Source organism: Pseudophryne corroboree, chromosome 9, assembly GCF_028390025.1.
Source record: "Pseudophryne corroboree isolate aPseCor3 chromosome 9, aPseCor3.hap2, whole genome shotgun sequence".
In the NCBI taxonomy this organism is placed as follows: Eukaryota; Metazoa; Chordata; class Amphibia; order Anura; family Myobatrachidae; genus Pseudophryne; species Pseudophryne corroboree.
In genome coordinates, this window is record NC_086452.1 from 206,815,532 (window position 1) to 206,838,383 (window position 22,852).

Genomic DNA, 22,852 nt, shown 5'->3' on the forward strand with positions numbered 1-22,852 from the left:
TATCATTTGAGACCTGATACGCTGAGGCAGCCCATCCCACTTGGATAGGATTAACCGTTGGAGAGGGTGAGAATGTAATTGAACATACTCCACCATGTCAAAAGTGGACACCATCAGGCCTAGTACTTGCATCGCCGAGTGAACGGACACTCTTGGGCGAGAGAGGATGTATCTGATCGTGTCCTGAAGCCTCAGGACCTTCTCTGGAGACAGAATCAACCTCCGGCTGTGCGTATGCAGTAGAGCCCCCAGGTGCACCATGCGCTGTGCAGGGACCAGGGAGGACTTTTTCCAATTGATCAGCCACCCGTTGGCTGTGGGAAATTGCACCGTCAACTGGAGATGACTCAGGAGGACATTTTGGGAGCTTGCCAGGATCAGCAGGTCATCCAGATATGGCAGGATCCTGATTCCCTATTGACGGAGATGAGCTGCCATCAGGGCCATAACCTTGGTGAAAACCCGAGGGGCCATGGTCAGTCCAAACGGCAGAGCCCTGAATTTATAATGGAGATTGCCAACAGCAAACCGCAGATATTGCTGATGTGAAGTGGCAATAGGTATATGCAGGTAAATAATCCTTTATATCCAGGGATAGCATGTAGTCCCCAGGTTCCATGGCCAGTACAATGGAGCACAGTGTTTCCATACTGAACTTGGAAACTCTCACAAACTTGTTCAGTGACTTGAGGTTGAGAACAGGCCGGAAAGACCCATTGGGTTTTGGTACCAGAAACAGAGTTGAGTAGTAGCCCCTCCCTCTTTGAGAGATAGGCACCGGCACCACCACTTCTGTCTCCAGGAGGGATTGGACAACCAAGAGTAGAGCTTGCGCCTTCAACGGGTCCGATGGGATGACCGTTGCGCAAAACTGGTTAGGGGGACTTCTCTTGAAAGAGATTGCATATCTGTGAGAGACAACGTCCTGCACCCACACATCTGAAGTGGTCCTTAACCAGATCTGGGTGAACTACAGGAGTCAGCCTCCCACACTGGCGTCCCCCAGGGGGAGGCCCGTCCCGTCATGCTGCAGGCTTGTCCTGTTTGGAAGCAGGCTGACGGGCAGCCCAGGATTGTTTAGATTTGGACTTACCGGTCTTGGAAGTACGAGGCATGCTCGAGTACACCTGACCCTTTGATTTACCTGAAGTCCGAAAGGAATGAAAAGTAGTACTTTTAGCTTTCGGAGCAGAAGGAGTAGTATTAGGAAGGCACGCAGTCTTTGCAGAGGCTAAGTCAGTCACGATCTTATTAAGATCTTCTCCAAATAGGATGTCTCCCTTAAAAGGGAGTACCTCCAGAGTCTTCTTGGAATCTAGGTCCACCTTCCAGTACCGCAACCATAGAATTCGGCAAGCCAAAATAGACGTAGTGGACGCTTTGGACGCCAGAATACCTGCCTCAGAGGACGCCATTTCAATATAATGGGAGGCGGTGGTAATATGAGACAGAGACTGTTTGGCAATGTCAGAAATATCCTGAGGTAGCTCTTCCTCCAAAACATTGAGCCACGCATCAATAGCTTTGCAACCCAGGAGGCCGCAATAGTGGGCCTGTGAATTGCCCCAGTTAGGGAATAAATACACTTCAGGCATCCCTCCAAACGCTTATCTGTCGGTTCCTTCGGGGAGATGACAGTGGTGACAGACAGAGAAAAGGATACCACAATCCGGGCGACATTAGAGTCGACCGACGGTGGAGTTTCCCACCTGTTACTCAACTTCGCAGGGATAGGAAAACGAGTCAACATCAGCTTGGATAGGGCAAACTTCTTTCCTGGGGAGACCCAAGCCTCTTGACGTATGTCAATTAAAAGGTCAGAGTGAGGAAAAACTACTTTAGCCACTTTCTGACGCTTGAATTTATCAGGCTTCTTTGATGCAATAGTGAGATCAGCCTCATCATCAATCTGGAGAACCATTTTAATAGCTTCCACTAAGTCAGGGACATCAACCTGAGTGACATTCTCCCCATCAGAGGCCGCTGAGTCAGAATCAGTCGGATCAGTATAGGCCCCATCCTCATCAGAAGAAGTATCTGAAGCATGAGTGGATTGAGGAGAGGAAACCACATGCTTTGAGGGCACCTTAGCCCCAGAGGGCTGAGGTGTAGACTTCTGATTAACCAAAGATTTATTTAAAATCTGTATCTGGTTAGATAGTGTGTCCGCCCAAGGCGGATTTGCTACAGGGACAATTTGTGGCTGAAATAGCACAGGAAGTCCCACAGGGGGCATAAGACGTGTTACCAAAGTATTTAACATACAAGAGAAGGTAGCCCAGGGTGGCTCCTGATTGGCCACCGGTGCTACAGGTGGAGTGGGAGAGGTAAGGGACCCAGCACCCACATCCCCAGCAGCAGGTTCCCCCCCTGGTAAATCTGTGGGATCAGCAATGCCTGAGGGTGAAATTCCCGCCCCGTGTGGCAGACATTATGAGGAATGTAGCCGTGGGGCACACAGTACAATATAGCCAAACAATATGAATACTGTAATCCCCTGATTTATGTGCTAATAAAAGCAGGACTCAAACAGAAATAAATCGGTATGGGGTGACTGAAGCACACAGATAAAATACACTGAGATGTATAGACTGTGTAGCACTATCTATCTATCTATCTATCTATCTATCTATCTATCTATCTATCTATCTATATATATATATAAATGTGGACCCTGGCGCACTTATCCTCACAGGGCTCAGAATATAGTGATAGCAAAGGTGTGATACACTAAAGAAAAACACACAGCAGCTATATGGCACACTCAGTCACAATCACAATGCAGGAATAATGTACACGACAATAATACTGCACTGGACAGGCAATTTACATATAAAAGTAGATATGTATATGCAGAAAGACATACCAATGCACAGTAGAACTGGATGTACTGAATATCACAGAATAATCGTACCACCTATTCTGTCAGCAGCACATTTATTTCTTAACTAACACAGTCAAAATGACAGGTAGAATACTCAAGTGTCCTGTATAAGCACAGCGCTGGAACAGGCGGCTATACAGAGGAGACAGCCCCCAGCAATCCCATAGAGAGCAGCCCTTCAGTGAAAAATGGTGCCAGGTCTCAGAAGGGAGGGGAAAGTGAAAGCAGATCCAGGACGGGAGCATCTGCAGGAGATGGCGCCCGGAGCTGGGGGGAGGGGCTACAGGCACTGCTCTATCCCCACAATGCTGGACTTCACCACCGGTACTATATGGAGCCTGTAAAATATATGCCTGTGCTCTGTGACTGCCCTGGTGAATATAGTGGGGTCCCTGAGCAGTAGAGTGTCCACGCCAGCCGCGCGATCCGTCTCCAATGGGCCGCGCGTGAATCGCGATTTCACCCGGCGGGTCCCACATGGGGGATCCTCTTACCTCCTCCCAAAGTCCTGCAGCCACGTGATCCTGGAGGTGAGCAGCAGCGGTGTGCCAAAGTACCAGTACGTCTCTGCTGAAATTGCCCAGGAACCAGGCCGCGGGAGTATACAGCGCCGCATAGGGGAGTTGATGGAGCCGTAGCACAGCAGGTCCTCTGGACAGAAAAGTGCTGCGACTCAGTCTTCTAATAAAAGCTTTCTTCAATTTCTTCTATTTTTTCTTCAGGGGCAGCCCCCACCTGTTAGTGACCTGCTATGCAGGCACCAATTTTAAAACTGAGGGGTTATATCGAGGAGGCGGTGCAGTGCATCCTGGGAACAGTCAAAGCTTTTAGCCTGTTGGTGCCTCGGATCAAGATCCAACTCTACGCCCCTATGTTATTCCCTGTGGTTTACCAGTGTACCCCGCTGCAGAAAAATGCATTAATAATGTGTGGCAAATGTGTAAGGGACATTATGTGTATAAGGGCATTAATAATGTGTGCTATATGTGTAAGGGGCATTACTGTGTGGTATTATGTGTATAAAGGCATTACTAATGTGTGGCATTATAGTATAAGGTGCTCTACTGTGTGGCATAACGTATAGAAAGGGCACTACTTTGAGGTCTAATGAATAAAGAACTATATGGTGTGGTGTAATGTGAATAAGGGGCAATTCAGTGTGACGTAATGTGAATAAGGAGCACTACTGTGAGGAGTAACGTATATAAGGTAAAGTGGTAGTACTGTGTGGTGTAACGTGAATTAGGGATACTACTGCATGATACAATGTGAATAAAGTTGGACTACTGTGTGGCGTAATTTGAATTGGAGGGTACAATTGTGTGGCCATGCCCCTTCCCAGCAAGAACAGACCCATTTTTGGGCTGTGTGGCGAATGTGCGCATTTTTCCTATTTAAAATATAGGGGGTAGGAACACCAAAATGAGGACTGCTATGGGTAAGTGGTGATTGTGCTGGGAAAGGAGAGCAGGGTCAGAGGTGGAACTAGCGGTGGTGCTAGGGGGCACCACCCAAAATCTTGCCTAGGACATCATATTGGTTAGGGCCGGCTCTGGGGGGAACATAAGTAATATGTTTACCTATGTGGTGGTCCAGCTATAAGTAGCAATTAGCTCCTAAACTTTAAGCATATATTTGTGAAAGACACTAGCACTTATTTTATTTATGCTAATTTGTATTCAGGTTTATTAGACCTTTAAGAATTCTTGCAAAACTAGAGGGCGATTCAATTAGATGTAATGGCCACAATGTGCTGTTCCAGAACGTTACATCATGGCCAGCCACATCGCTGGTTATACACCTCCTCCCAGCACAGCTGTGCAGGGAAAATAGCACTGTTGCAGGTACCATATATGGTGGATATGTGTGCAGCCAATGATTACGGTGATATTAGACAGCGCATCCCGAAATACTAAATTGCCCCCCTAGTGTGTTAATGTGCTATTCATATATAAGGCTAGGGTGGGCATCACGTACTGTACTTCCAATATCATGTGAGTCTGAAGATGCAAACTGCATACAGCACAGTTCTATAACATTTAGCTATCAATTCTTCAGCTATAGTTCCACTAACAAATATGAATGTAATGTTAGCTGCAGGATATAGGCAGCTGTAAACGGATGATGAAAACTGTACACAGCAGTTCTAGCGCGGGCAAGGTTAATAATTTATGTCCTGCTGGGCCAGACTGATGATATGTGAAGCTGCTACTGGCAATATGGAAAGGCACATTATTCATTCTCTCACTGCACCTACTGGGGCGTTATTATATACAACAATGTACATCTGCATTATGCACAGACTGGAGTTTATCTTTATCACATACACATAACTATAAGAGTGACACATGCATAACAATGACACAATATATTTATTGGTTGTGTATGCACAGGCTTATAGCGACATCAGCTGACATTTGCTTATTATTAGTGAGACGCATAGTTTAGTTCATTTTTTTAGATATTGGGAGTATCTAAAATGTTAAAGCAGAAAGGGCACAGATGTGTTTGCAAATCACATTTAGGTCAAAAAACGATTCCACAGTTCATCTGGCATTGGCACAACATATCCTATTTTGGCGTGACTGTCTCGATTTGTGGACCTACTGTATAGATACAATAGGTGTTCATGTGGGTGGCATTAAGATGGAACTGGGTGGGCTTAGGGATCAACGAAGCAGGATGTGGGCTGAACTGAGCGGGCAGATCAGGGGAGTCTATTGATTTTGGTTTTGACATTATTAGGGGGGACAGCAAAATTTCCCTACATGTATAAATCTGATTGGAGTTTTTATTATTGACCCTTTATTTGCACCATGTGGATGTGCTATGATAGATCTTAGGACAATAACCCTAATAATGGTAATCTTTTGATCACAGTATTTACATTTATTAATATTGTGCATTCGTCCTGCCTTAAAATAGCACACTTTTTGCTTTGTAGCCCATGCCCTTTCCTGTGCTTAGTGGCAATGACACAAAGGGATACATTTATTAAGTGGTGATTTTTAAAGGCACCATGTCTTCGCTGATTTTTGTCTATAAAATGAGCAATAATATTACAGATGTGTCCATATACATCTAATCTCCAGGTATGTTAAACAGCCCTTCTAATCATGCCATGCTGTGGCGTAACTTGGTAGCGCCAAGCGTATTTTCATGCGACTTTTTCCATTAAAATGCATCTTTTCCACATCGCTAAGGCAATAGGATGCACAAGCAGCTTAGGCTGTTTAAAATGCGGTCTGTGTGCAACCGCGGCTGAATCTGCATATGAAATAGTATGCTACAGCGTTTTCCTAAACACTGTAAAGTAGCATTTCGTATGCAGATACAGATACATATGCACACAGAATATAGGCATGCTGCATATCATTTTAAGCAGCATAAGCACTGCTTGTGCATCCTATTTGCATAACAAATAAATACGCCCAATGCTAACGGAGTTGCATGGGACCTGTCCGCTCACTCATGCCAGACATCCCCCGCTACGTGTCGTATTGAGGCAAGTTGTATGAGGACACATCTGTAAATGCAAAACTTGTCTAGTTTGGTATTTCCCCTTTAAATCCAGCAGCTAACCACAGTAGTGGAGGCTTTGAAAGGTCCGCGTATTACATTTACCCCAAATACTGAAGTACACGGGTACAAGGAAATGATACCTACTGTATACTACTGAATATCATAACTGTGAGATCTAAACCCTACAGTAAGTGCCCTAACTTTCAATTGCCTACTAATCACCAGTTTTGTGCAAATATTTCTAATCACCACGGTTGCTCTAATTGCTAGAGCTATCAATTTACATCCATAACTTAAATTTAAAAAAAACACTGAAAATGACATGTAGCATTATATATATTCCATGTATTTATTGTATATACTTATATTAGAAGCAGAGCAGTGTGTCTGTTAATACGCTGAGAAGTCTGTGTGTGAATTACATAGAGAACTGTGTGTATCTGTATTATGCACAGAGCACTGACTTTATTTGTTTATATAGAATTATTTATGTTTATTACTCTCTCAGCGTAACAGGACTCTGTTTCATACAGTTCATTTGATATAGAGCACGTCTATGTGCAGTATACACCGCTCTGATAAATCAGGGAAGGATAGAGGAGGTATCTACATGCTCCCTCTCCCAGATCAGTAACATCAGCAACTCTCTGCTTGGAGCACAGCGGCAATTGCATAATCTGTGCCAGCTGGCATAGCACTGATTACTGAGCTGATGTTCCATTCATTCAGTCAGCCAGGACTGCTGACTGAGGCTCATCCAGACTGATGCCCACAGATCTGGGCTTTGCCAGCTCCTCATGCACACATTTCATCTGTTAAGGGCATGTGGCACCTCCTGTTTTCCTGAAACATCTTCATCAGGTGCCAGAATATATACACACACACACACACACACACACACACACACACACACACACACACACACACACACACACACACACACACATTACCTGGGTACAAGGAGGGCACATAATTTATTTAGATAGAGGTAACATACTGTATTCTGCACATTCCACAATGTGATACTGAAGTGGGGGAAACTAATATGAGACAATCATAAAAATTAGAGTATTCTGTAAACAGATAGCACCAACAAGATGATCTGCAGCCATTTACTAAATTTATGAAACTGTCACTCATTTCTGTAATGCAGTCACACCCCACTGCGCTGCTCTACCTGGGCCTAACTGCAATTACTCCTGTACCTATTTTGTAGTCTAAAATGCTTGCAAATGAAACAAAATATGTATCGGATTCCTGTTCATACACTGAATTCTGGATTTGCTGGGACACATTGCCTAAAGAAGAACGTAGAGCGATGACATCCAGTTTTTTTCATTGAAGTACAGTAAACACATTTTAAATAAAAATAGAATTACATCATCTGGTATCTAAGCCGACTGTTACATGTCAGTCAGTGCTAACCAGAGAATGCTACTGTACATATGGCTGTGCTGTGCAGGAGAAAACAGTGAGGCTCTCCTCATTCTAGTGGTTTGGCCATATATTAAATATAGAAATAGTGAATACTAATAATGATAGTAAATAGTATTAATTGTTATATTATTAATAATAACTTGGTATACTACTTTCCCTGTAACTGTTATAGCTTCCCCACCACCGTCATACAGAATATGGTATATTTAATCAGGAATCTAAAGAGCACAACCTTATTTATACTGAATATCTGAGTTACATAGATAATTTAGAGAAGAATATTTGTAGACTGTAGGGTGGACATAGGGCCTAATTCAGAGTTGATCCCAGCAGCAAATTTGTTAGCAGTTGGGAAAAACCATGGGGGTCATTCTGAACCGTTCGCACGCAGCGGTTCTTCGCTGCGATGCGAACGGGTCGGGACTGCGACTACGTGGCACCCGCAATGCGCACATGTGTGCCCGGCGACGGTGATCGCCGGGCAGCGACGCCACCTAGCGTAGAAAGTGATCGCAACGGCGATCGCATCAAGACTGACAGACTGGAGGTCCGGGGCGTCAACTGACCGTTTTCAAGGCATGGTGAGGCGAACGCAGGTGGATCCAGGCATTTGGAGGGTGGATGTCTAACGTCAATCCCGGGACCTTTGTCGCTGGATCCGTCGCACAGGGTAAGTAACTCTTACCCTGGTCTTGCTTTGCAGGAAACTTTTTTAACATAGCAGGACTGCACAAGCGATCGCAGCCCTGCTATGCTAAAATACAATCCCCGAATAGGCGGCGTCAAGTTGATCGTATGAGCAGCAAAAAGTTGCTACGTGCGATCAACTCGGAATGAGGGCCAATGTGCACTGCAGGTGTGGCAGATATAACATGTGCAGAGAGAGTTAGATTTGGGTGGGTTATTTGTTTCTGTCCAGGGTAAATACTGGCTGCTTTATTTTTACACTGCAATTTAGATTTCAGTTTGAACACACCCCACCCAAATCTAACTCTCTCTGCACATGTTACATCTGCCCCCCTGCAGTGCACATGGTTTTGCCCAACTGCTAACACATTTTCTGCTGTGATCAACTCTGAATTAGGCCCATTGTGTGATATACAAGTACTTAATGTTTAATAAATAGCCTTCTCTGTACAATTGCTCTTTGTGCTGCCATTTTACTATTTTGTTTTTCACTTTTTTCTTAAGAACTCTGTCTCTCTCTGGAACCCTGTGTACAGAGCCCCAACTACTGTAGCTTTGCAGGGCTGGTCAGACTAACATGAGGAATGTATCCTGACCACAAAATGTTGAATGTCTCATGTACTGTAAGTTCCCAGGCAAAGTTTTGCCTGAGGCGATGCCTTATGAATTATTGTGATAATGTCATGATGTCCAAGACGCAAATTCCTCCACTGAGTTACTTCACATCATCTATGCCAAGGTCTACTTACTTGGAGACCAATTGGACCAGGTGGACCTGGGAAACCACGAGCGCCTTCATCTCCTTTCTGCCCAAACATTCCCTGCTGACCTCTTGGACCTGGTTCTCCATCTGATCCCTGAAAAATGAGAAAGGGAGGATACAGGGATAAGGTCACTGTTGATGGTCACATGACAATACTCTCCACTTTGATTTGAGCATATCTTATTTAGTTCCCTTACACATCTACGCACATCAGTATGAAGTCTATAGTCACTATGTCAATGACAATAAAGACAGGAGAAAGCCAGTGCCGGATCCTGACGCGGTTCAAATACTACTTAATTCACTTTAACCATATAAGCATTATAACTTTTAGCATGCAAAAAGCCATAGTACAAGATCAGTCACCACTTTCTCACTAGCCTCCCAGGTTATCACTGTAATATTTAACGTGGCCAAGATCTGGAAGCGAACTTGGGTGAGTGGATGCTTCATTATCTTAGTAGAGAAGAGTAGTCAAAAGTTGTGCTGTCAAAATAGTACCAGCAAGGTAATGCAAGAATACATCAACTATACTCATTTAAAATAACAGCTGTTTAACTACAGTATAATGCTACACTGCAATTGCAAAGATGTCCAGTAGACTTAGACTGGGTACACGCCAACATGACTTGATGAGCTAATTCAGGTAAGTATACAGACATATCGATTGGTCATTCGATGTGTCAGTCAGCCAGATTTATACCCCTTTCACATCACAATGCCGAGTCCCACCCGGGAATTGGAAACAGGTCCTTCCCGGGTGGGACCCGGCATTGGACCCTTTAGCAGAGGACAAGAGGGGGAGTGCTTCTGTCTGTTACGTGCCTGCAGTAAGAAGTGTGCAGTGGAGAGTGCTCCTGTACAGTGTGACCCTGCAGCAGACCAGTGAGTGCCACAGTGGAAGATGAGAGATCTCCTGCAAAGAGACCGCCCATGCGTGAGAGGGTTAGTGTCTATGTGATGTGTAACACTGGATCCCTGGTTGATAGCCCCTGGAGAAGTACCCCATAGTAAGGGAGGGGTCATTGCAAAGTGGCAGCGAGGCTAGAGGGGAATCCTGTGTAACCGTATACTTAAGTGGAACAGCCCAGAAGTGAAGGGTTTAAGGCCTGCATAAGGTGAAGGTTGTCAGCGTGTCAGGTGAAAGGTCCCCGGATAGTGGGATATGTATTAGTGGCAGAGTCCTTGAATATAGAGGACGTTAGCGTGCCTGAAGAAGGTGTATGTGGGGTGACGGAAGGAGAGAGGGTCCCTGTGTATTGGGATGTTTCTGTACGTTAGAAGTCTCCTACGAGGATTGAGAAGAGTGTGGTTAACTTCGGATCTGGAGTGCCCTGTATGTCGTATGGTGTCATTATTGGATTAACAAACTGTAGAACTACTGCACTCAGCAACATCGGGTATGTGCTGTCTTCACTGCTGTGTTATATGCGTAAGACTGTGCTGGAGGTGTTCGTTTGGAGTGGAAACGACTGTTTATCCAACATTTCTTTCTTTCACTGCACCTGTTGTCCATGTGTATTCCCTCCATCATGTACTTTGTGCTAAGCACCCGTGTATTTGGGGACCCTGCTGTTCATGGATGTCATACCCACGGTGTAGCCGGAACAGAAGAGAGCAACCGCAAAGCGGTGAGACACTATATTCAGAAACCCCAAGTAAGTGTACCACAGTACCAGTAGGGTTTCACATGAAGGTGGCACTGGGAGATCATCTCTGCGCCGCATCTCTCTATGCAGTGAATAGGTCCCAGGTCATATCGACCCGGCAATCCGTTCACACTGCACCTGATCCGGTATTTAACCTGGGAATAACACTGCTTTATTCCCGGGTTGAATTACCGGATCAGGCGACCCAGGAATTCGACCATGGCCCCTTTCACACTGCACAGCGACCCGTGTTGACCTGGCAATATACCGGGTCAATACTGGGTTATTTTTGCGGTGTGAAAGGGGCAGTATTGGCCATCAGCTGTGCTGCACAACCAATGCTGTATATCAGTGAACAAGATTGTTCACAGACATAGCAGGTGTACACATCCACCGACACACCCGTGATATATCGGCCGTTCATTCGAATGGCCGATATATCGCCTAATGTGTACTCAGCGTAAATGTTTTCTGCAATGAGTAACCGCTAATATATTTCGAAGGAAACAAAAGCCTAAATAGTGAAATCACACTATACATTAAGATGTTATTATTTCTCCATTTTAATCTTTTTTTTTTTTTTTTTTTATTATTATACGGAGCTGAAAGCCAAGCCTGGGCTTAAAGTTCCATTACATGCACAAACCAGCAAGGACTGACCCAGCAAAGAGCCACTTTAACCCATACTGCTTAGGGCCAGTATAGCAAAGACGGCTGTGTGAGATTTTTTAGATAAATCACTTTGATAATATATTTGTTTGTTTTTTAACATTGTTTCTCTTTTTTTTTTTTATCAAAGCATTGTTGTTGCCACTTGTTAACAAACAGACCTCTTGGTCTCTAACGTAAAACAACAAACAGCAGACCTGATAAGTATTAAATCCAAATAAGTGAAGCGGTGAAAAAACATGGCCATCAATCCCATAGAACATTAAATACTACTTTATAGCCCATCAAAAATGGCCAGTGATAACCAAATGCTTGCTTCTTCAGAAACGACACATTCTCAGTTCTCAAACTCCTAAAGGTATTCTTTCCTCAGTATGTACACTGTGCCAATTTTATTGTTCTGTAACCTTCACAATGAAAGTATTGTTTCAATGTCATCTTTCAACAGCTATCAACAATTCTCTTTTATTTCATTTACGGCTAAATATAAATTCACATCCTCCGTGCATGTAGTGACACTCTGGCCCTGTGGTGAATATGGACTTAGAGTACAGCCTGTAGTAGTTATATGCTATCACATTTTCCACACATTCTAAAATGTAATTATTAAATCACTTACAGCTGGACCTGGAGCTCCAACTGGTCCTTGCAGACCAGCTGGTCCTGGGGGACCCTGGAAACAAAAGAAGAATGTGTTATTAGAGACATTTTACTTATACATTATATGTTCATTTCTCAGTTTTAGTGGTCTGTAAATCAAGATATTACCCAGAAGGCTCTACAAATGTACTTTATTGAGCATGCAAATCCATGTGGATAAAAAAGTTATAAAGCAATTTAACCTGTAACATTAACTAAAGTCTATTTTTACGTGGCTAGTGTTATTCAAAGTGAACAGACAGTGTGTAAAAAGGCAGACCTTCCAGGGGACAACTGCACCTTTTTCAACTTTTTCCATATTTTTCTTTTTACATTATTTCTTGTTCAAAGGGGGTCATTCCGATTTGATTGCTCGCTAGCAGTTTTTAGCAGTCGTACAAACGCTAAGCCGCCACCCTCTGGGAGTGTATTTTAGCTTAGCAGAAGTGCGAACGAAAGGATCGCAGAGCAGCTACAAAAAAAAATTGTGCAGTTTCAGAGTAGCTCCAGATCTACTCAGCGCTTGCGATCACTTCAGACTGTTCAATTCCGGATTTGACGTCACAAACACGCCCTGCGGTCGCCCAGCCACGCCTGCGTTTTTCCTGACACGCCTGCGTTTTTTCGAGCACTCCCTGAAAACGGTCAGTTGCCACCCAGAAACGCCCCTTTCCTGTCGATCACTCTGCGGCTGCCATTGCGACTGAAAAGCTTCGCTAGACCTTGTGTAAAAATACTTTGCCTGTTGTAAAAGTACGTCGCGTGTGCGCACTGCGACGCATACGCATGCGCAGAAGTGCCGCTTTTTCACTTAATCGCTGCAATGCAAAAAATTTTAACTAGCGATCAACTCGGAATGACCCCCATTGTACTGTTTTATTATGTCATCTAATTGTTTTATACAGTACCTATACAGGTGTGAATTGTGCAGGCTTTCCTGGTCATTGAAACCATGACATTTGGGGGGGTTTATGAATGGCCTAAAGGATAAAGAATGTAATCCAGTTGTGTGTGTTAGCCTTTCATCTTTGATCTATAAGGCAGCTTTGCTCACTCACCTGTTCTCCTTTATCTGCTTTTCCTCCTTTCTGACCAGGCTCTCCTATTTCACCCTGAAAAAAACAAAAGAAATATGAATGATTCAAGGGATTTCCCAGTAGCTTGTGCGAATGTCACATTGTTGGGACGGAGCTGGCATTGTGTGTATTGATCGCTCTTCATATTCTGACAGCTTAATCCCAGCATTGATTAGCGTGGTACTCCCTGGGATTTGCAGCAAACTCTCCAAGAGGCTTAAATAGATGATCAGTAAGTGGAAGAAGAGGGGAATCAGTAAGGCAGCCATAGATTACTAATAAGAGACTGACTGGGTATATGACAGTCAGTTTCAGGAGAAAAGAGTAACCAGGATACATTAATAATATTAAAAGCAGATATCCCAGTTTAACTGATCTGATAAAAAGGCAGTAGCATTATATATGTTCATATACTATGCTAAAAATGATTCCCATACGTTATTGTTTTGCTAGTACAGCAGCTATTGTTTATGTCTTCCAGCGCTGCTCTCTCAATTGGTGTCGGGATTCTGGTGTCACTCACTTGTGTACGGTATAGCAGTGACTGATGTCATTCTATGTTTCTAAACTACTTCCTAATATTTTGTATTTATCTTCTTTTGCAACATTTGTGTTACTAGTATCTACCCTCTTAGATACTAGGTAATCAGTTTTGTTTTAAGGCAATATTACATACATTTCTTTCTATCCTAAACTTCATGTCTTTGATTTTATTCTGACCTCTAAGCAGACTAGATGGGCCAAGTGGTTCTTATCTGCCGACAAATTCTCTGTTTCTATGTTACATCCAACACAGGGCCGGCAACAGAAATATCGGGGCCCAGTACAGTAATATCTCTGGGGCCCCCGCAACCCCCCTCCCCTTTTAAAAACAATAGGTGGATTTTAAAACTATATATATATATATATATATATATATATATATATATATATATATATATAAAAACACACATACATACGTGTGTATGTGTATGACATATATATATATAGATATATATATATATATATATATATATATAACATGAAGATGCGGTACTCAAAGCTTAAATAACTCACAGAAACCAAGAGCTGCTTAACAACATCTCATTAGTCACACCTACTGTCTTCTGGCTTTATCACTTTATGGGTGGTAGCACACTGGTGGGCTGGACCCCCCAGCCACCAAGCTACGGGAGGTGTGACAGGAGGTGGGAGGCAATTGTGCGGCCTGTAAATGTTTTTTTTTAAACTTAATATGAGGGCAGCTGGGAGTACAGTTTACTTAGCATTATTAGGCACAGTGGCCCTGTTTTTGTGCACTTGATCCTTGGGGCCCCCTGAACCTCGGGGCCCTGTACAGGTGTCCCCTTCGACCCCCCCCCCCCCCTCCCTGTCGTGGGCCCTGATCCCACATAATGACAGTTTGAGAATTTGTAACTAGCAGTTAATATAGAAGCATGTAGTAATATTACTGGAATTGATAACAGAGAAAAGTCACTATCTCAAACAACAAACATATTTATTGCATATCAAATTAGGTAAAAATATTTTTGCAGTTTTCGTGTTGGTTAGTTTTTAATCCTCATACATTATAACATTCTATTTAGATGCTGTGTGTTAAACCTGATTCATTTTTCAATTACATTTTCAATCAGTTGTCAAAAGAATCAATAAGAGCAAAGTACCTATATTAATTAAAACAGTAATAGCAGATGCTGTTGTTGTTTTTTTAATAGCAAGTTGAGTACCTTTTAACCATACATCTTAAGCTACCTACACACTATTAGATTTTTCTCTGGAGGGAAAACAATTATGGCTGCAGGATATAGACACAGGGGCGTATTCATTTAGTGCCATTTTCTTTGGCTAGTCGAAAAAATGGCACTAATTCGACATTAGTGTATTCAATTGTGGATGTTTTCGCCCATTTTGGAGTCACTTTTTGCTGGGTTTTTTTTTGTGGACGAATCGGCATGGGCGAAAATGGACCCAAAAATGGGCGAAAACACCCGCAAATTCGCCAAAACACATGGATCGGTGACAAATTCGCCAATCCACGTAGTTTTCCTCTGTGACGGTTTTTTCCTCCAGTCGAAAAAACGGCACAGGCGTTTAATAGGTTGAATGTAAATTCGACCTATAAAGAGCCAAAAAGTGTCGTTTTTCGTCTGGACGAAAGAACCGGCACTAAATGAATACGCCCCACAGTCGGTCCACTACAGATACAGGCTAGCAAACTCATAGCATGTTATGTGATGGCATGAGGAGAATTTTACAGAGAATACAGAGCCTTAAGGTCACATTCTAAAGCCTTTGTGCATTCTACATCATGTGCTATGTAAAGGTGTGCACACACGGTGAGATTAATCTGTAAGATTTTTGACTATATAGTCAAAATCTTATGAAAAGTTAGTGCATATCTCAAGGTGTTAGGCAGCTTGCGACACAGACTCGATCCCGATGCGCGCTCCCATGGGGTCGGTATCGTAAGGCTAGATAGACTGTGCAGGCAAGTCAATCTTGACTATCTAGTGTATTATCTGGTACAAAGTATAGTCAAAATTGGCACTTAGTCAAAATCGTACATAGATAAAATCTCAAGCACAGATAGTCAAAATCTGTACAATCTGTGCTATCTGGGCTCCGGGGGAGTTCAAGGGAAATCGCACAGTCAAAATCGAACATAGCAAAGATCTCACTGTGTGTACACACCTTAACTGTGGATGCCATGGTAGTCACATGACACCAGTGGTGTAACTAAAGGGTGCAGGGGATGCTGCTGCTATGGGGCTTGGTGGCTTGGGGGGGGGGGGGTGGGGGGGGCTAAAGGCAATCCCACTGCACCCTCTAAAACATTTATTTTCTTAATTTTTTTTTTAAATTACTGTTGCCATGCTGAGTTTGGGGCCCGACAGTGTACTTACTGGTAGGGAGGCGGAACAGCTTGTTCTACAGAATACAGAAGCGTGTCTGCGTCTGCAGTAGCGGCACCGGAGGAGCATGGCTGACGGACGCGCACTTATTGTGCTTATACAGTGACACATACGTCAGCTGTGCACCGCCAGCGCATCTACTGCAGGCGCAGCCACGCTTCCAGTTTCTCTAGAACAAGCGTCTTCACCTCCGTCTTTCCTACCAGTAAGTACATGTCGGGCCCCGACAGCAGTAAGTAAAACTAATAAAAAAAATTGAAAAAAATAATATTAAATAATAATAAATTTTAGAGGGTGCAGTGGGATTGCATATGGGGCCCCCTAAGCTACCAAGCCCCATACCAGCTGCATCCCCTGCACTTTGTATAGTTAGAGAGTCTGGCCATGTCTGTCTGTCTATGCCCTCTCTCATCCGTCCGTTTATGCCCCCTCTCACCCGTCCGTCCATCTATGCACCCTCCCATCCACATTTCCGTCTATGCCCCCTTATGGTGTTCTGTCCGTTCGTCCGTCTATGCTCCCTCCCATCCGTCCATCTATAAACCATATGGTGCTTTATCCATCAGTTTCTCTGTGTATATCTCCTCCTGTCTGTCCGTCTATAACCCCATATGGTGCTCTGTCTGTTAATCTGTATGCCTATGCATACCCCCTCCCGTCCGTCCATTCTCCAATATTGTGCTCTATCTGTCCATCAATGCCGCCAATGTCTGTCTGTGCCCCAATATGATGTTCTGCCCCCTTTAGTTCATTCCCCTCCCCACAATCCGTCTGTCTATGTCTCCACCCCCGTCTCCTGTGCTGTAGTCAAGTAGTGTCTCTCCTGCTCGCTCCTTCTCCCTCTCTCTCTCTAACACTATCTCTCACTTCTCTCTTTTTCTCTCTCCCTGACACTGTGTCTCTCCCTTTCTCACATTTCCTTTTTCCATGAAAACCCTCTCTCTCTCTGTCTCTCTTTCCTCTCTAACTCACTCTTCTCTCTCTCCCCTGGCAGTGGCACCCACTTTCTCTCTCACTCTACTCTCTTCTGCCCCTAAGGGGTACTGTAGTGACAAAGGCTGTGGGGTCAGAGGGGGTGGGCCCTTCCAAGATTTTGCCATGGGGCCCACAAAGTAGAAGTTACGTCCCTGTATGACACTATAGGAGACTTGCATAATTATCAGTCATAATCTGAAGAAACAAACCAAGGAAAAAAGGGAATTACATTTATGGAAATAAGAGAAAGGATAATCTACTGTGCTTATACTTATTTCCATAATATGTCAATTACATTAGTGAGAAGTTATCAGCAAGAAAAATTTAATAACTAATATTAGTAAACACATCTAGAACAAATACAAAGCATTAAATGGAAATGAGTATAAGTAATACTAAAAAAATTACTTGACTAATACAATGTTAGGTGTTTCTCAAACAATATCTGATTAGGTTCATGTTAGTTGATACCTGCTTAAAATGTCTGCCCAATGCCATTACCTTGTCACCATCTTCACCAGGTGGTCCTTGAGGTCCAGCAGGTCCCGGAAGTCCTACAGGTCCTTGTATTCCATCTCGTCCAGCTGGTCCCTGAGGTCCTTTCTCTCCCTAAAATTGGTTGGAAATCAATGTGACATAAGTTGATCGATATCCAACATAAAACTTCACTGAATTACAAAAAAAGATGATCACTGACCCTCAAAGGTTTACCTGTAACTAATGACCATGGTAAAAGTGCACGGTAAAATTGCACAACAAAATAATACCTTGACTATTAAATCTTATTTAAAAATAATGAATGATTGATAAGGAGAAAAGGATGCAAACAACACAGGCCATAAAGAACATAAAAACATACAACCTGCACATATGCAGAATGTATGCTTCTCAATGTGAGCTTGCATATATAATTGTTAATATTGCCGCATGCCGCAGTTCTTTCTGTGTACGCTACTTCAGCTCAATGCCTATTCATGGCTTGCCTTGGCTATTGTGGAACTCTGTAACACTTGCATGTAAGATTGACAAAGGACAGACGTATTTCTTGTTTGAATAAAAATTCATTCAAGTATATATACACATATTTAGTTGTTTTTTTCTTTACATTTTTTTTTTAGTGGTTTTCATCTTTGGGTACTCCGGAGTATGCAGGACCAGTAATGGTATTTGTTAATCTATAAAGATAATATGTGTATAGAGAATGGACAAGCTGCCATTTCCCAGAGTTTGATACGAGTCACCAGAAACCTCACAAACATAATATTTACTGTGTATTTACTTTATCCCTGAGCAAATAAATTATTCTCTGTGGGTGTGCAATGATTTACTTGGAGCTCAGCTCAGTGTAGTACATTAGTGGCTGTAAAGAATGCTCTCATTTTCCTGTCACCAGGACACATCCATCATTATGATAAATCAAAATAGTAGTCAGAATAATCAGTATACCATCCATTTTCATAAAGCCCTATCATTATCTGTCACACACTACATACTGATGCAAGGAAATGGCAAAGGTAGAATGGATTTGTCAACATACCATTAAGTAAATCCAGACAGATGCAGAACAGGTCAGTGTTTCATGTATGGAATCATATGTCAGTCACTTCCCACCACCAGCCTTGGGTATTACAGTATTGCAGTGTGGACTTCCAATCATGACACTATTAAACATCACACCAACCCCCTTCACTCAGAGGGGAGATTCAATAGTTTAAGGGGTGCCCATAGTTGCATATCACCTGTCACTTTAGACAGGGCGGTATACAATTGTTTGGGCACCCATTGTTGTTGCTCATGATCATGATCATGACCAGAAGCACCTGTATTAGCCACGAAAAAAAAGGATAAACCTGACTAAAGCACGATGTGAAAAGTGCTGTGTTATTGCCCAAATGGGAGGCTGCTCGGACATTTCTGCTCCTCACCTCCGGAGGCTGTGAGCAGAAATTATGTTAGCACGTCGTTGACAGAAACAATTGAATAGCTTCTGGCTGGCGCAAGTGGTGCGGGGTGGGGATGATCTTCCACAATAATGTCTTACTTTTTTCCTGCCACACGTTACCAATATTTAGATTTCATGCATTTTATATTATTGTATTGATTACAGAAATGTAACATATTATTTATCTATGTGTATATTCATAATCACTGTGCTATTTACACCAGTGATATTTGCAATTAATTCTGTTGTGCATTTGTAGTGCTGGCTACTGTCTATGCTAATACACTGCATCCCAGATCTCGCAGACATTACATTCAACCAACTAATTAATACAACACTTTTCTTAGTTCTATAACCTTATTGCAAGCCAGAGGGTACAATAATGTTTGAGCTCTCAGGAGGTGCAATTGCTATAACAAATTGTGTGTCACCTACTGACGTTCTGTTTGAATAACAATTGTGCAGTTTTTCTGCCTGCAGGCTTCTTAAGCTCCTTCTAGACTTGTTTGGATTGCATAACCTAATAACTGCAAGTCTCAAGCTAAAAAAACAAAACAAAACAAAACAAAGGTCCTCAAGAGCTGGGATTTACAGAGACATCATCATGAAGGACAAATCTATGAGCAAAGGCAATTGGCTTCTGTGTTACCAGACATACCGTTCAACTCTTAATAATCTGTAAACATTTATTTAGGTCATGCAGTGTAAAATATTGTCTACTGTAGATGTATATTTAACTGCTCAGCACAAACTAATGTATATACATGCTTCAGCAGTTGCCCGTTCATACATCAGTTTGTATTTACCATAGACACCGGAACCGGGGGAGCAAGGAGGCAGCTCATGCCTCCCAAACATTTCAGAGGTGCCAGTTAATGCTGCTGGGAGAGCAGTCCTCTACACTGCCTCCATCCATCACATAGTACAGAGCTGGAGGGCACTAGAACACGCTGTGTCTCTCACAGCAGGTCTGTCCTGTAACAGGTGATACTGTGCATGCACAGCCACGCTGTGTGTCTCTCTCCTCTGGCAACAATTAGCCACAGATGCAAACTGGGCTCCTGGACCCTGCTACAACCATGGCTATCTACCAATGCTTTACCACCAACCAGGGGCGTAAGTTCATCCCAGTCACCCGGAGGCAAGTTTGAGTTTGGTGCCCCCCTTAAAAAAATAGCGCTCTCTATTATATACAGTAGTTAGCACTGTCTACAGGGACCGGAGCCTGCAGTGAATTGGCATGGCTCCAGCTACACTGTGTGACAACAGCTGGTGGGTCAGGGTCAGACTCACAAGATTAAGTCAACTGCAGCATGCAGAATCAGCGTTCAATGGTGGGTCCCATCTCGCGGTCCAGCAGCAGTGATTGGTGCACCGTTTCTTGCTGCAGGACAGGTTGAGCGGTACCAGACGGGAGCTGTCCTGTCCCTTATTGCAGGTGTTAGCAGGGCTACTGGGACAGAGCCGATTAACTCTACAGCAGAAGTAGCAGGTGAGCTGCAGCCCTCCATTGCAGCAGCGGTCACACTTGTATCCCACTGTGAACCACACAGATGCTGCTCTACATTCAGGTGCCCCTTAAGGGCTTGAAGCCCAGAGGCAGGTGTCTCCATTGCCTCTAGGAGTTACAACCCTGCCACCCACTGCTCTCACAGTGAGTTTGGAGCCTGATGGTGCATTCAATTTCAGCACCAGGTTCACTACAATGCCCATCAAACCCTGCACTCTCCAGTCTGCCACTCTATAGCTCCAGCTGGTAAGATCCCTGCATTACTACTGTTTAACCCCTGCATCAGATTGGTGATGTAGCAGATTACTCAGCAACTTTCAGCGATTTAGGGGCACCAAAATAATATTTTCCACACCAAACTAAAAATGTTCTGACGCCCCTGGAATTAAAGTATAATCCACGTGAGGGTTACGAAAGTGGCATAAAGAACATATGGAGTAAAAAGTAAAATAGTACAGTGGTGATTATCAGATTATCATTATTATGGAATAAAAAAACCCCGAAACTTTATTTATTCAGTTTTACTTTACTCCACTGAATGAGTCAATTTTCTGTGATGTGTAGCGGCTGTGCACATCGCAGATAATTCTGATGCATCAACATTGCTCCTTATACTGCGCACCCTTACGTTTCCTTCTGGATTGTATATTTCCTACAGATGAGTCAGTACACGTTGACAACACATATTGACATCCCAATACAGTGCATACTCACTGGTGCTCCTTTCTCTCCTGCTGGTCCTGGTGGGCCTTGAGGACCAGGTCTTCCAGGAAGACCAATTGGCCCAGCTGTGCCTGCTGCTCCTCTTTCTCCAGCAGAGCCCTACAGAACAGAGAACAAGACTCACTTAATTGTCAGGAACAAATGATATGTGTTTTATGAACATTGTAAGATATTTGGACGTTCTTCCCTCACTGTACAGTGTGATTGTAAATTCAATGAGTTGTGACATATTTCTCCAGTAATATTCCTAGCAGCAGACTATGAACTCCTATTTTAAGCCTCCCTATAGAACTAGTATATACTGTATATGGGATAAATAAGAATTTACTTACCGATAATTCTATTTCTCGGAGTCCGTAGTGGATGCTGGGGTTCCTGAAAGGACCATGGGGAATAGCGGCTCCGCAGGAGACAGGGCACAAAAAAGTAAAGCTTTTACCAGATCAGGTGGTGTGCACTGGCTCCTCCCCCTATGACCCTCCTCCAGACTCCAGTTAGGTACTGTGCCCGGACGAGCGTACACAATAAGGGAGGCAATTTGAATCCCGGGTAAGACTCATACCAGCCACACCAATCACACCGTACAACTTGTGATCTAAACCCAGTTAACAGTATGATAACAGAAAGAGCCTCTTAAAGATGGCTCCTTAACAATATAACCCGAATTTGTTAACAATAACTATGTACAGTATTGCAGATAATCCGCACTTGGGATGGGCGCCCAGCATCCACTACGGACTCCGAGAAATAGAATTATCGGTAAGTAAATTCTTATTTTCTCTATCGTCCTAAGTGGATGCTGGGGTTCCTGAAAGGACCATGGGGATTATACCAAAGCTCCCAAACGGGCGGGAGAGTGCGGATGACTCTGCAGCACCGAATGAGAGAATTCCAAGTCCTCTTTTGCCAGGGTATCAAATTTGTAGAATTTTACAAACGTGTTTTCCCCCGACCACGTAGCTGCTCGACAGAATTGTAATGCCGAGACCCCTCGGGCAGCCGCCCAAGATGAGCCCACCTTCCTTGTGGAATGGGCCTTAACAGATTTAGGCTGTGGCAGGCCTGCCACAGAATGAGCAAGTTGAATTGTGTTACAAATCCAACGAGCAATCGTCTGCTTAGAAGCAGGGGCACCCAACTTGTTGGGTGCATATAGTATCAACAGCGAGTCAGATTTTCTGACTTCAGCCGTCCTTGAAATGTATATTTTTAAGGCTCTGACAACGTCCAACAACTTGGAGTCCTCCAAGTCGCCAGTGGCCGCAGGCACCACAATAGGTTGGTTCAGGTGAAACGCTGATACCACCTTAGGGAGAAAATGCGGACGAGTCCTCAGTTCTGCCCTATCCGAATGGAAGATTAGATAAGGGCTTTTATAAGATAAAGCCGCCAATTCAGATACTCTCCTGGCGGAAGCCAGGGCCAGTAACATAGTCACTTTCCATGTGAGATATTTAAAATCCA

General features: G+C 43.5%; 1 protein-coding gene across 5 annotated transcripts in view; it reads right to left on the reverse strand.

Moving 5' to 3' along the window:
* COL11A1 (collagen type XI alpha 1 chain) overlaps positions 1-22,852 on the reverse strand; it is a 257,732-nt gene that overhangs the window by 46,647 nt on the left and 188,233 nt on the right. For all 5 annotated transcript variants that reach the window (XM_063940097.1, XM_063940094.1, XM_063940098.1 and 2 more), the window contains 5 exons: positions 21,380-21,487; positions 17,715-17,822; positions 13,309-13,362; positions 12,231-12,284; positions 9,280-9,387 (listed from right to left, as the gene is read on the reverse strand). In XM_063940097.1, the coding sequence (XP_063796167.1) occupies positions 9,280-9,387; positions 12,231-12,284; positions 13,309-13,362; positions 17,715-17,822; positions 21,380-21,487 (432 nt within the window). The remainder of the gene's footprint in view (positions 1-9,279; positions 9,388-12,230; positions 12,285-13,308; positions 13,363-17,714; positions 17,823-21,379; positions 21,488-22,852) is intronic.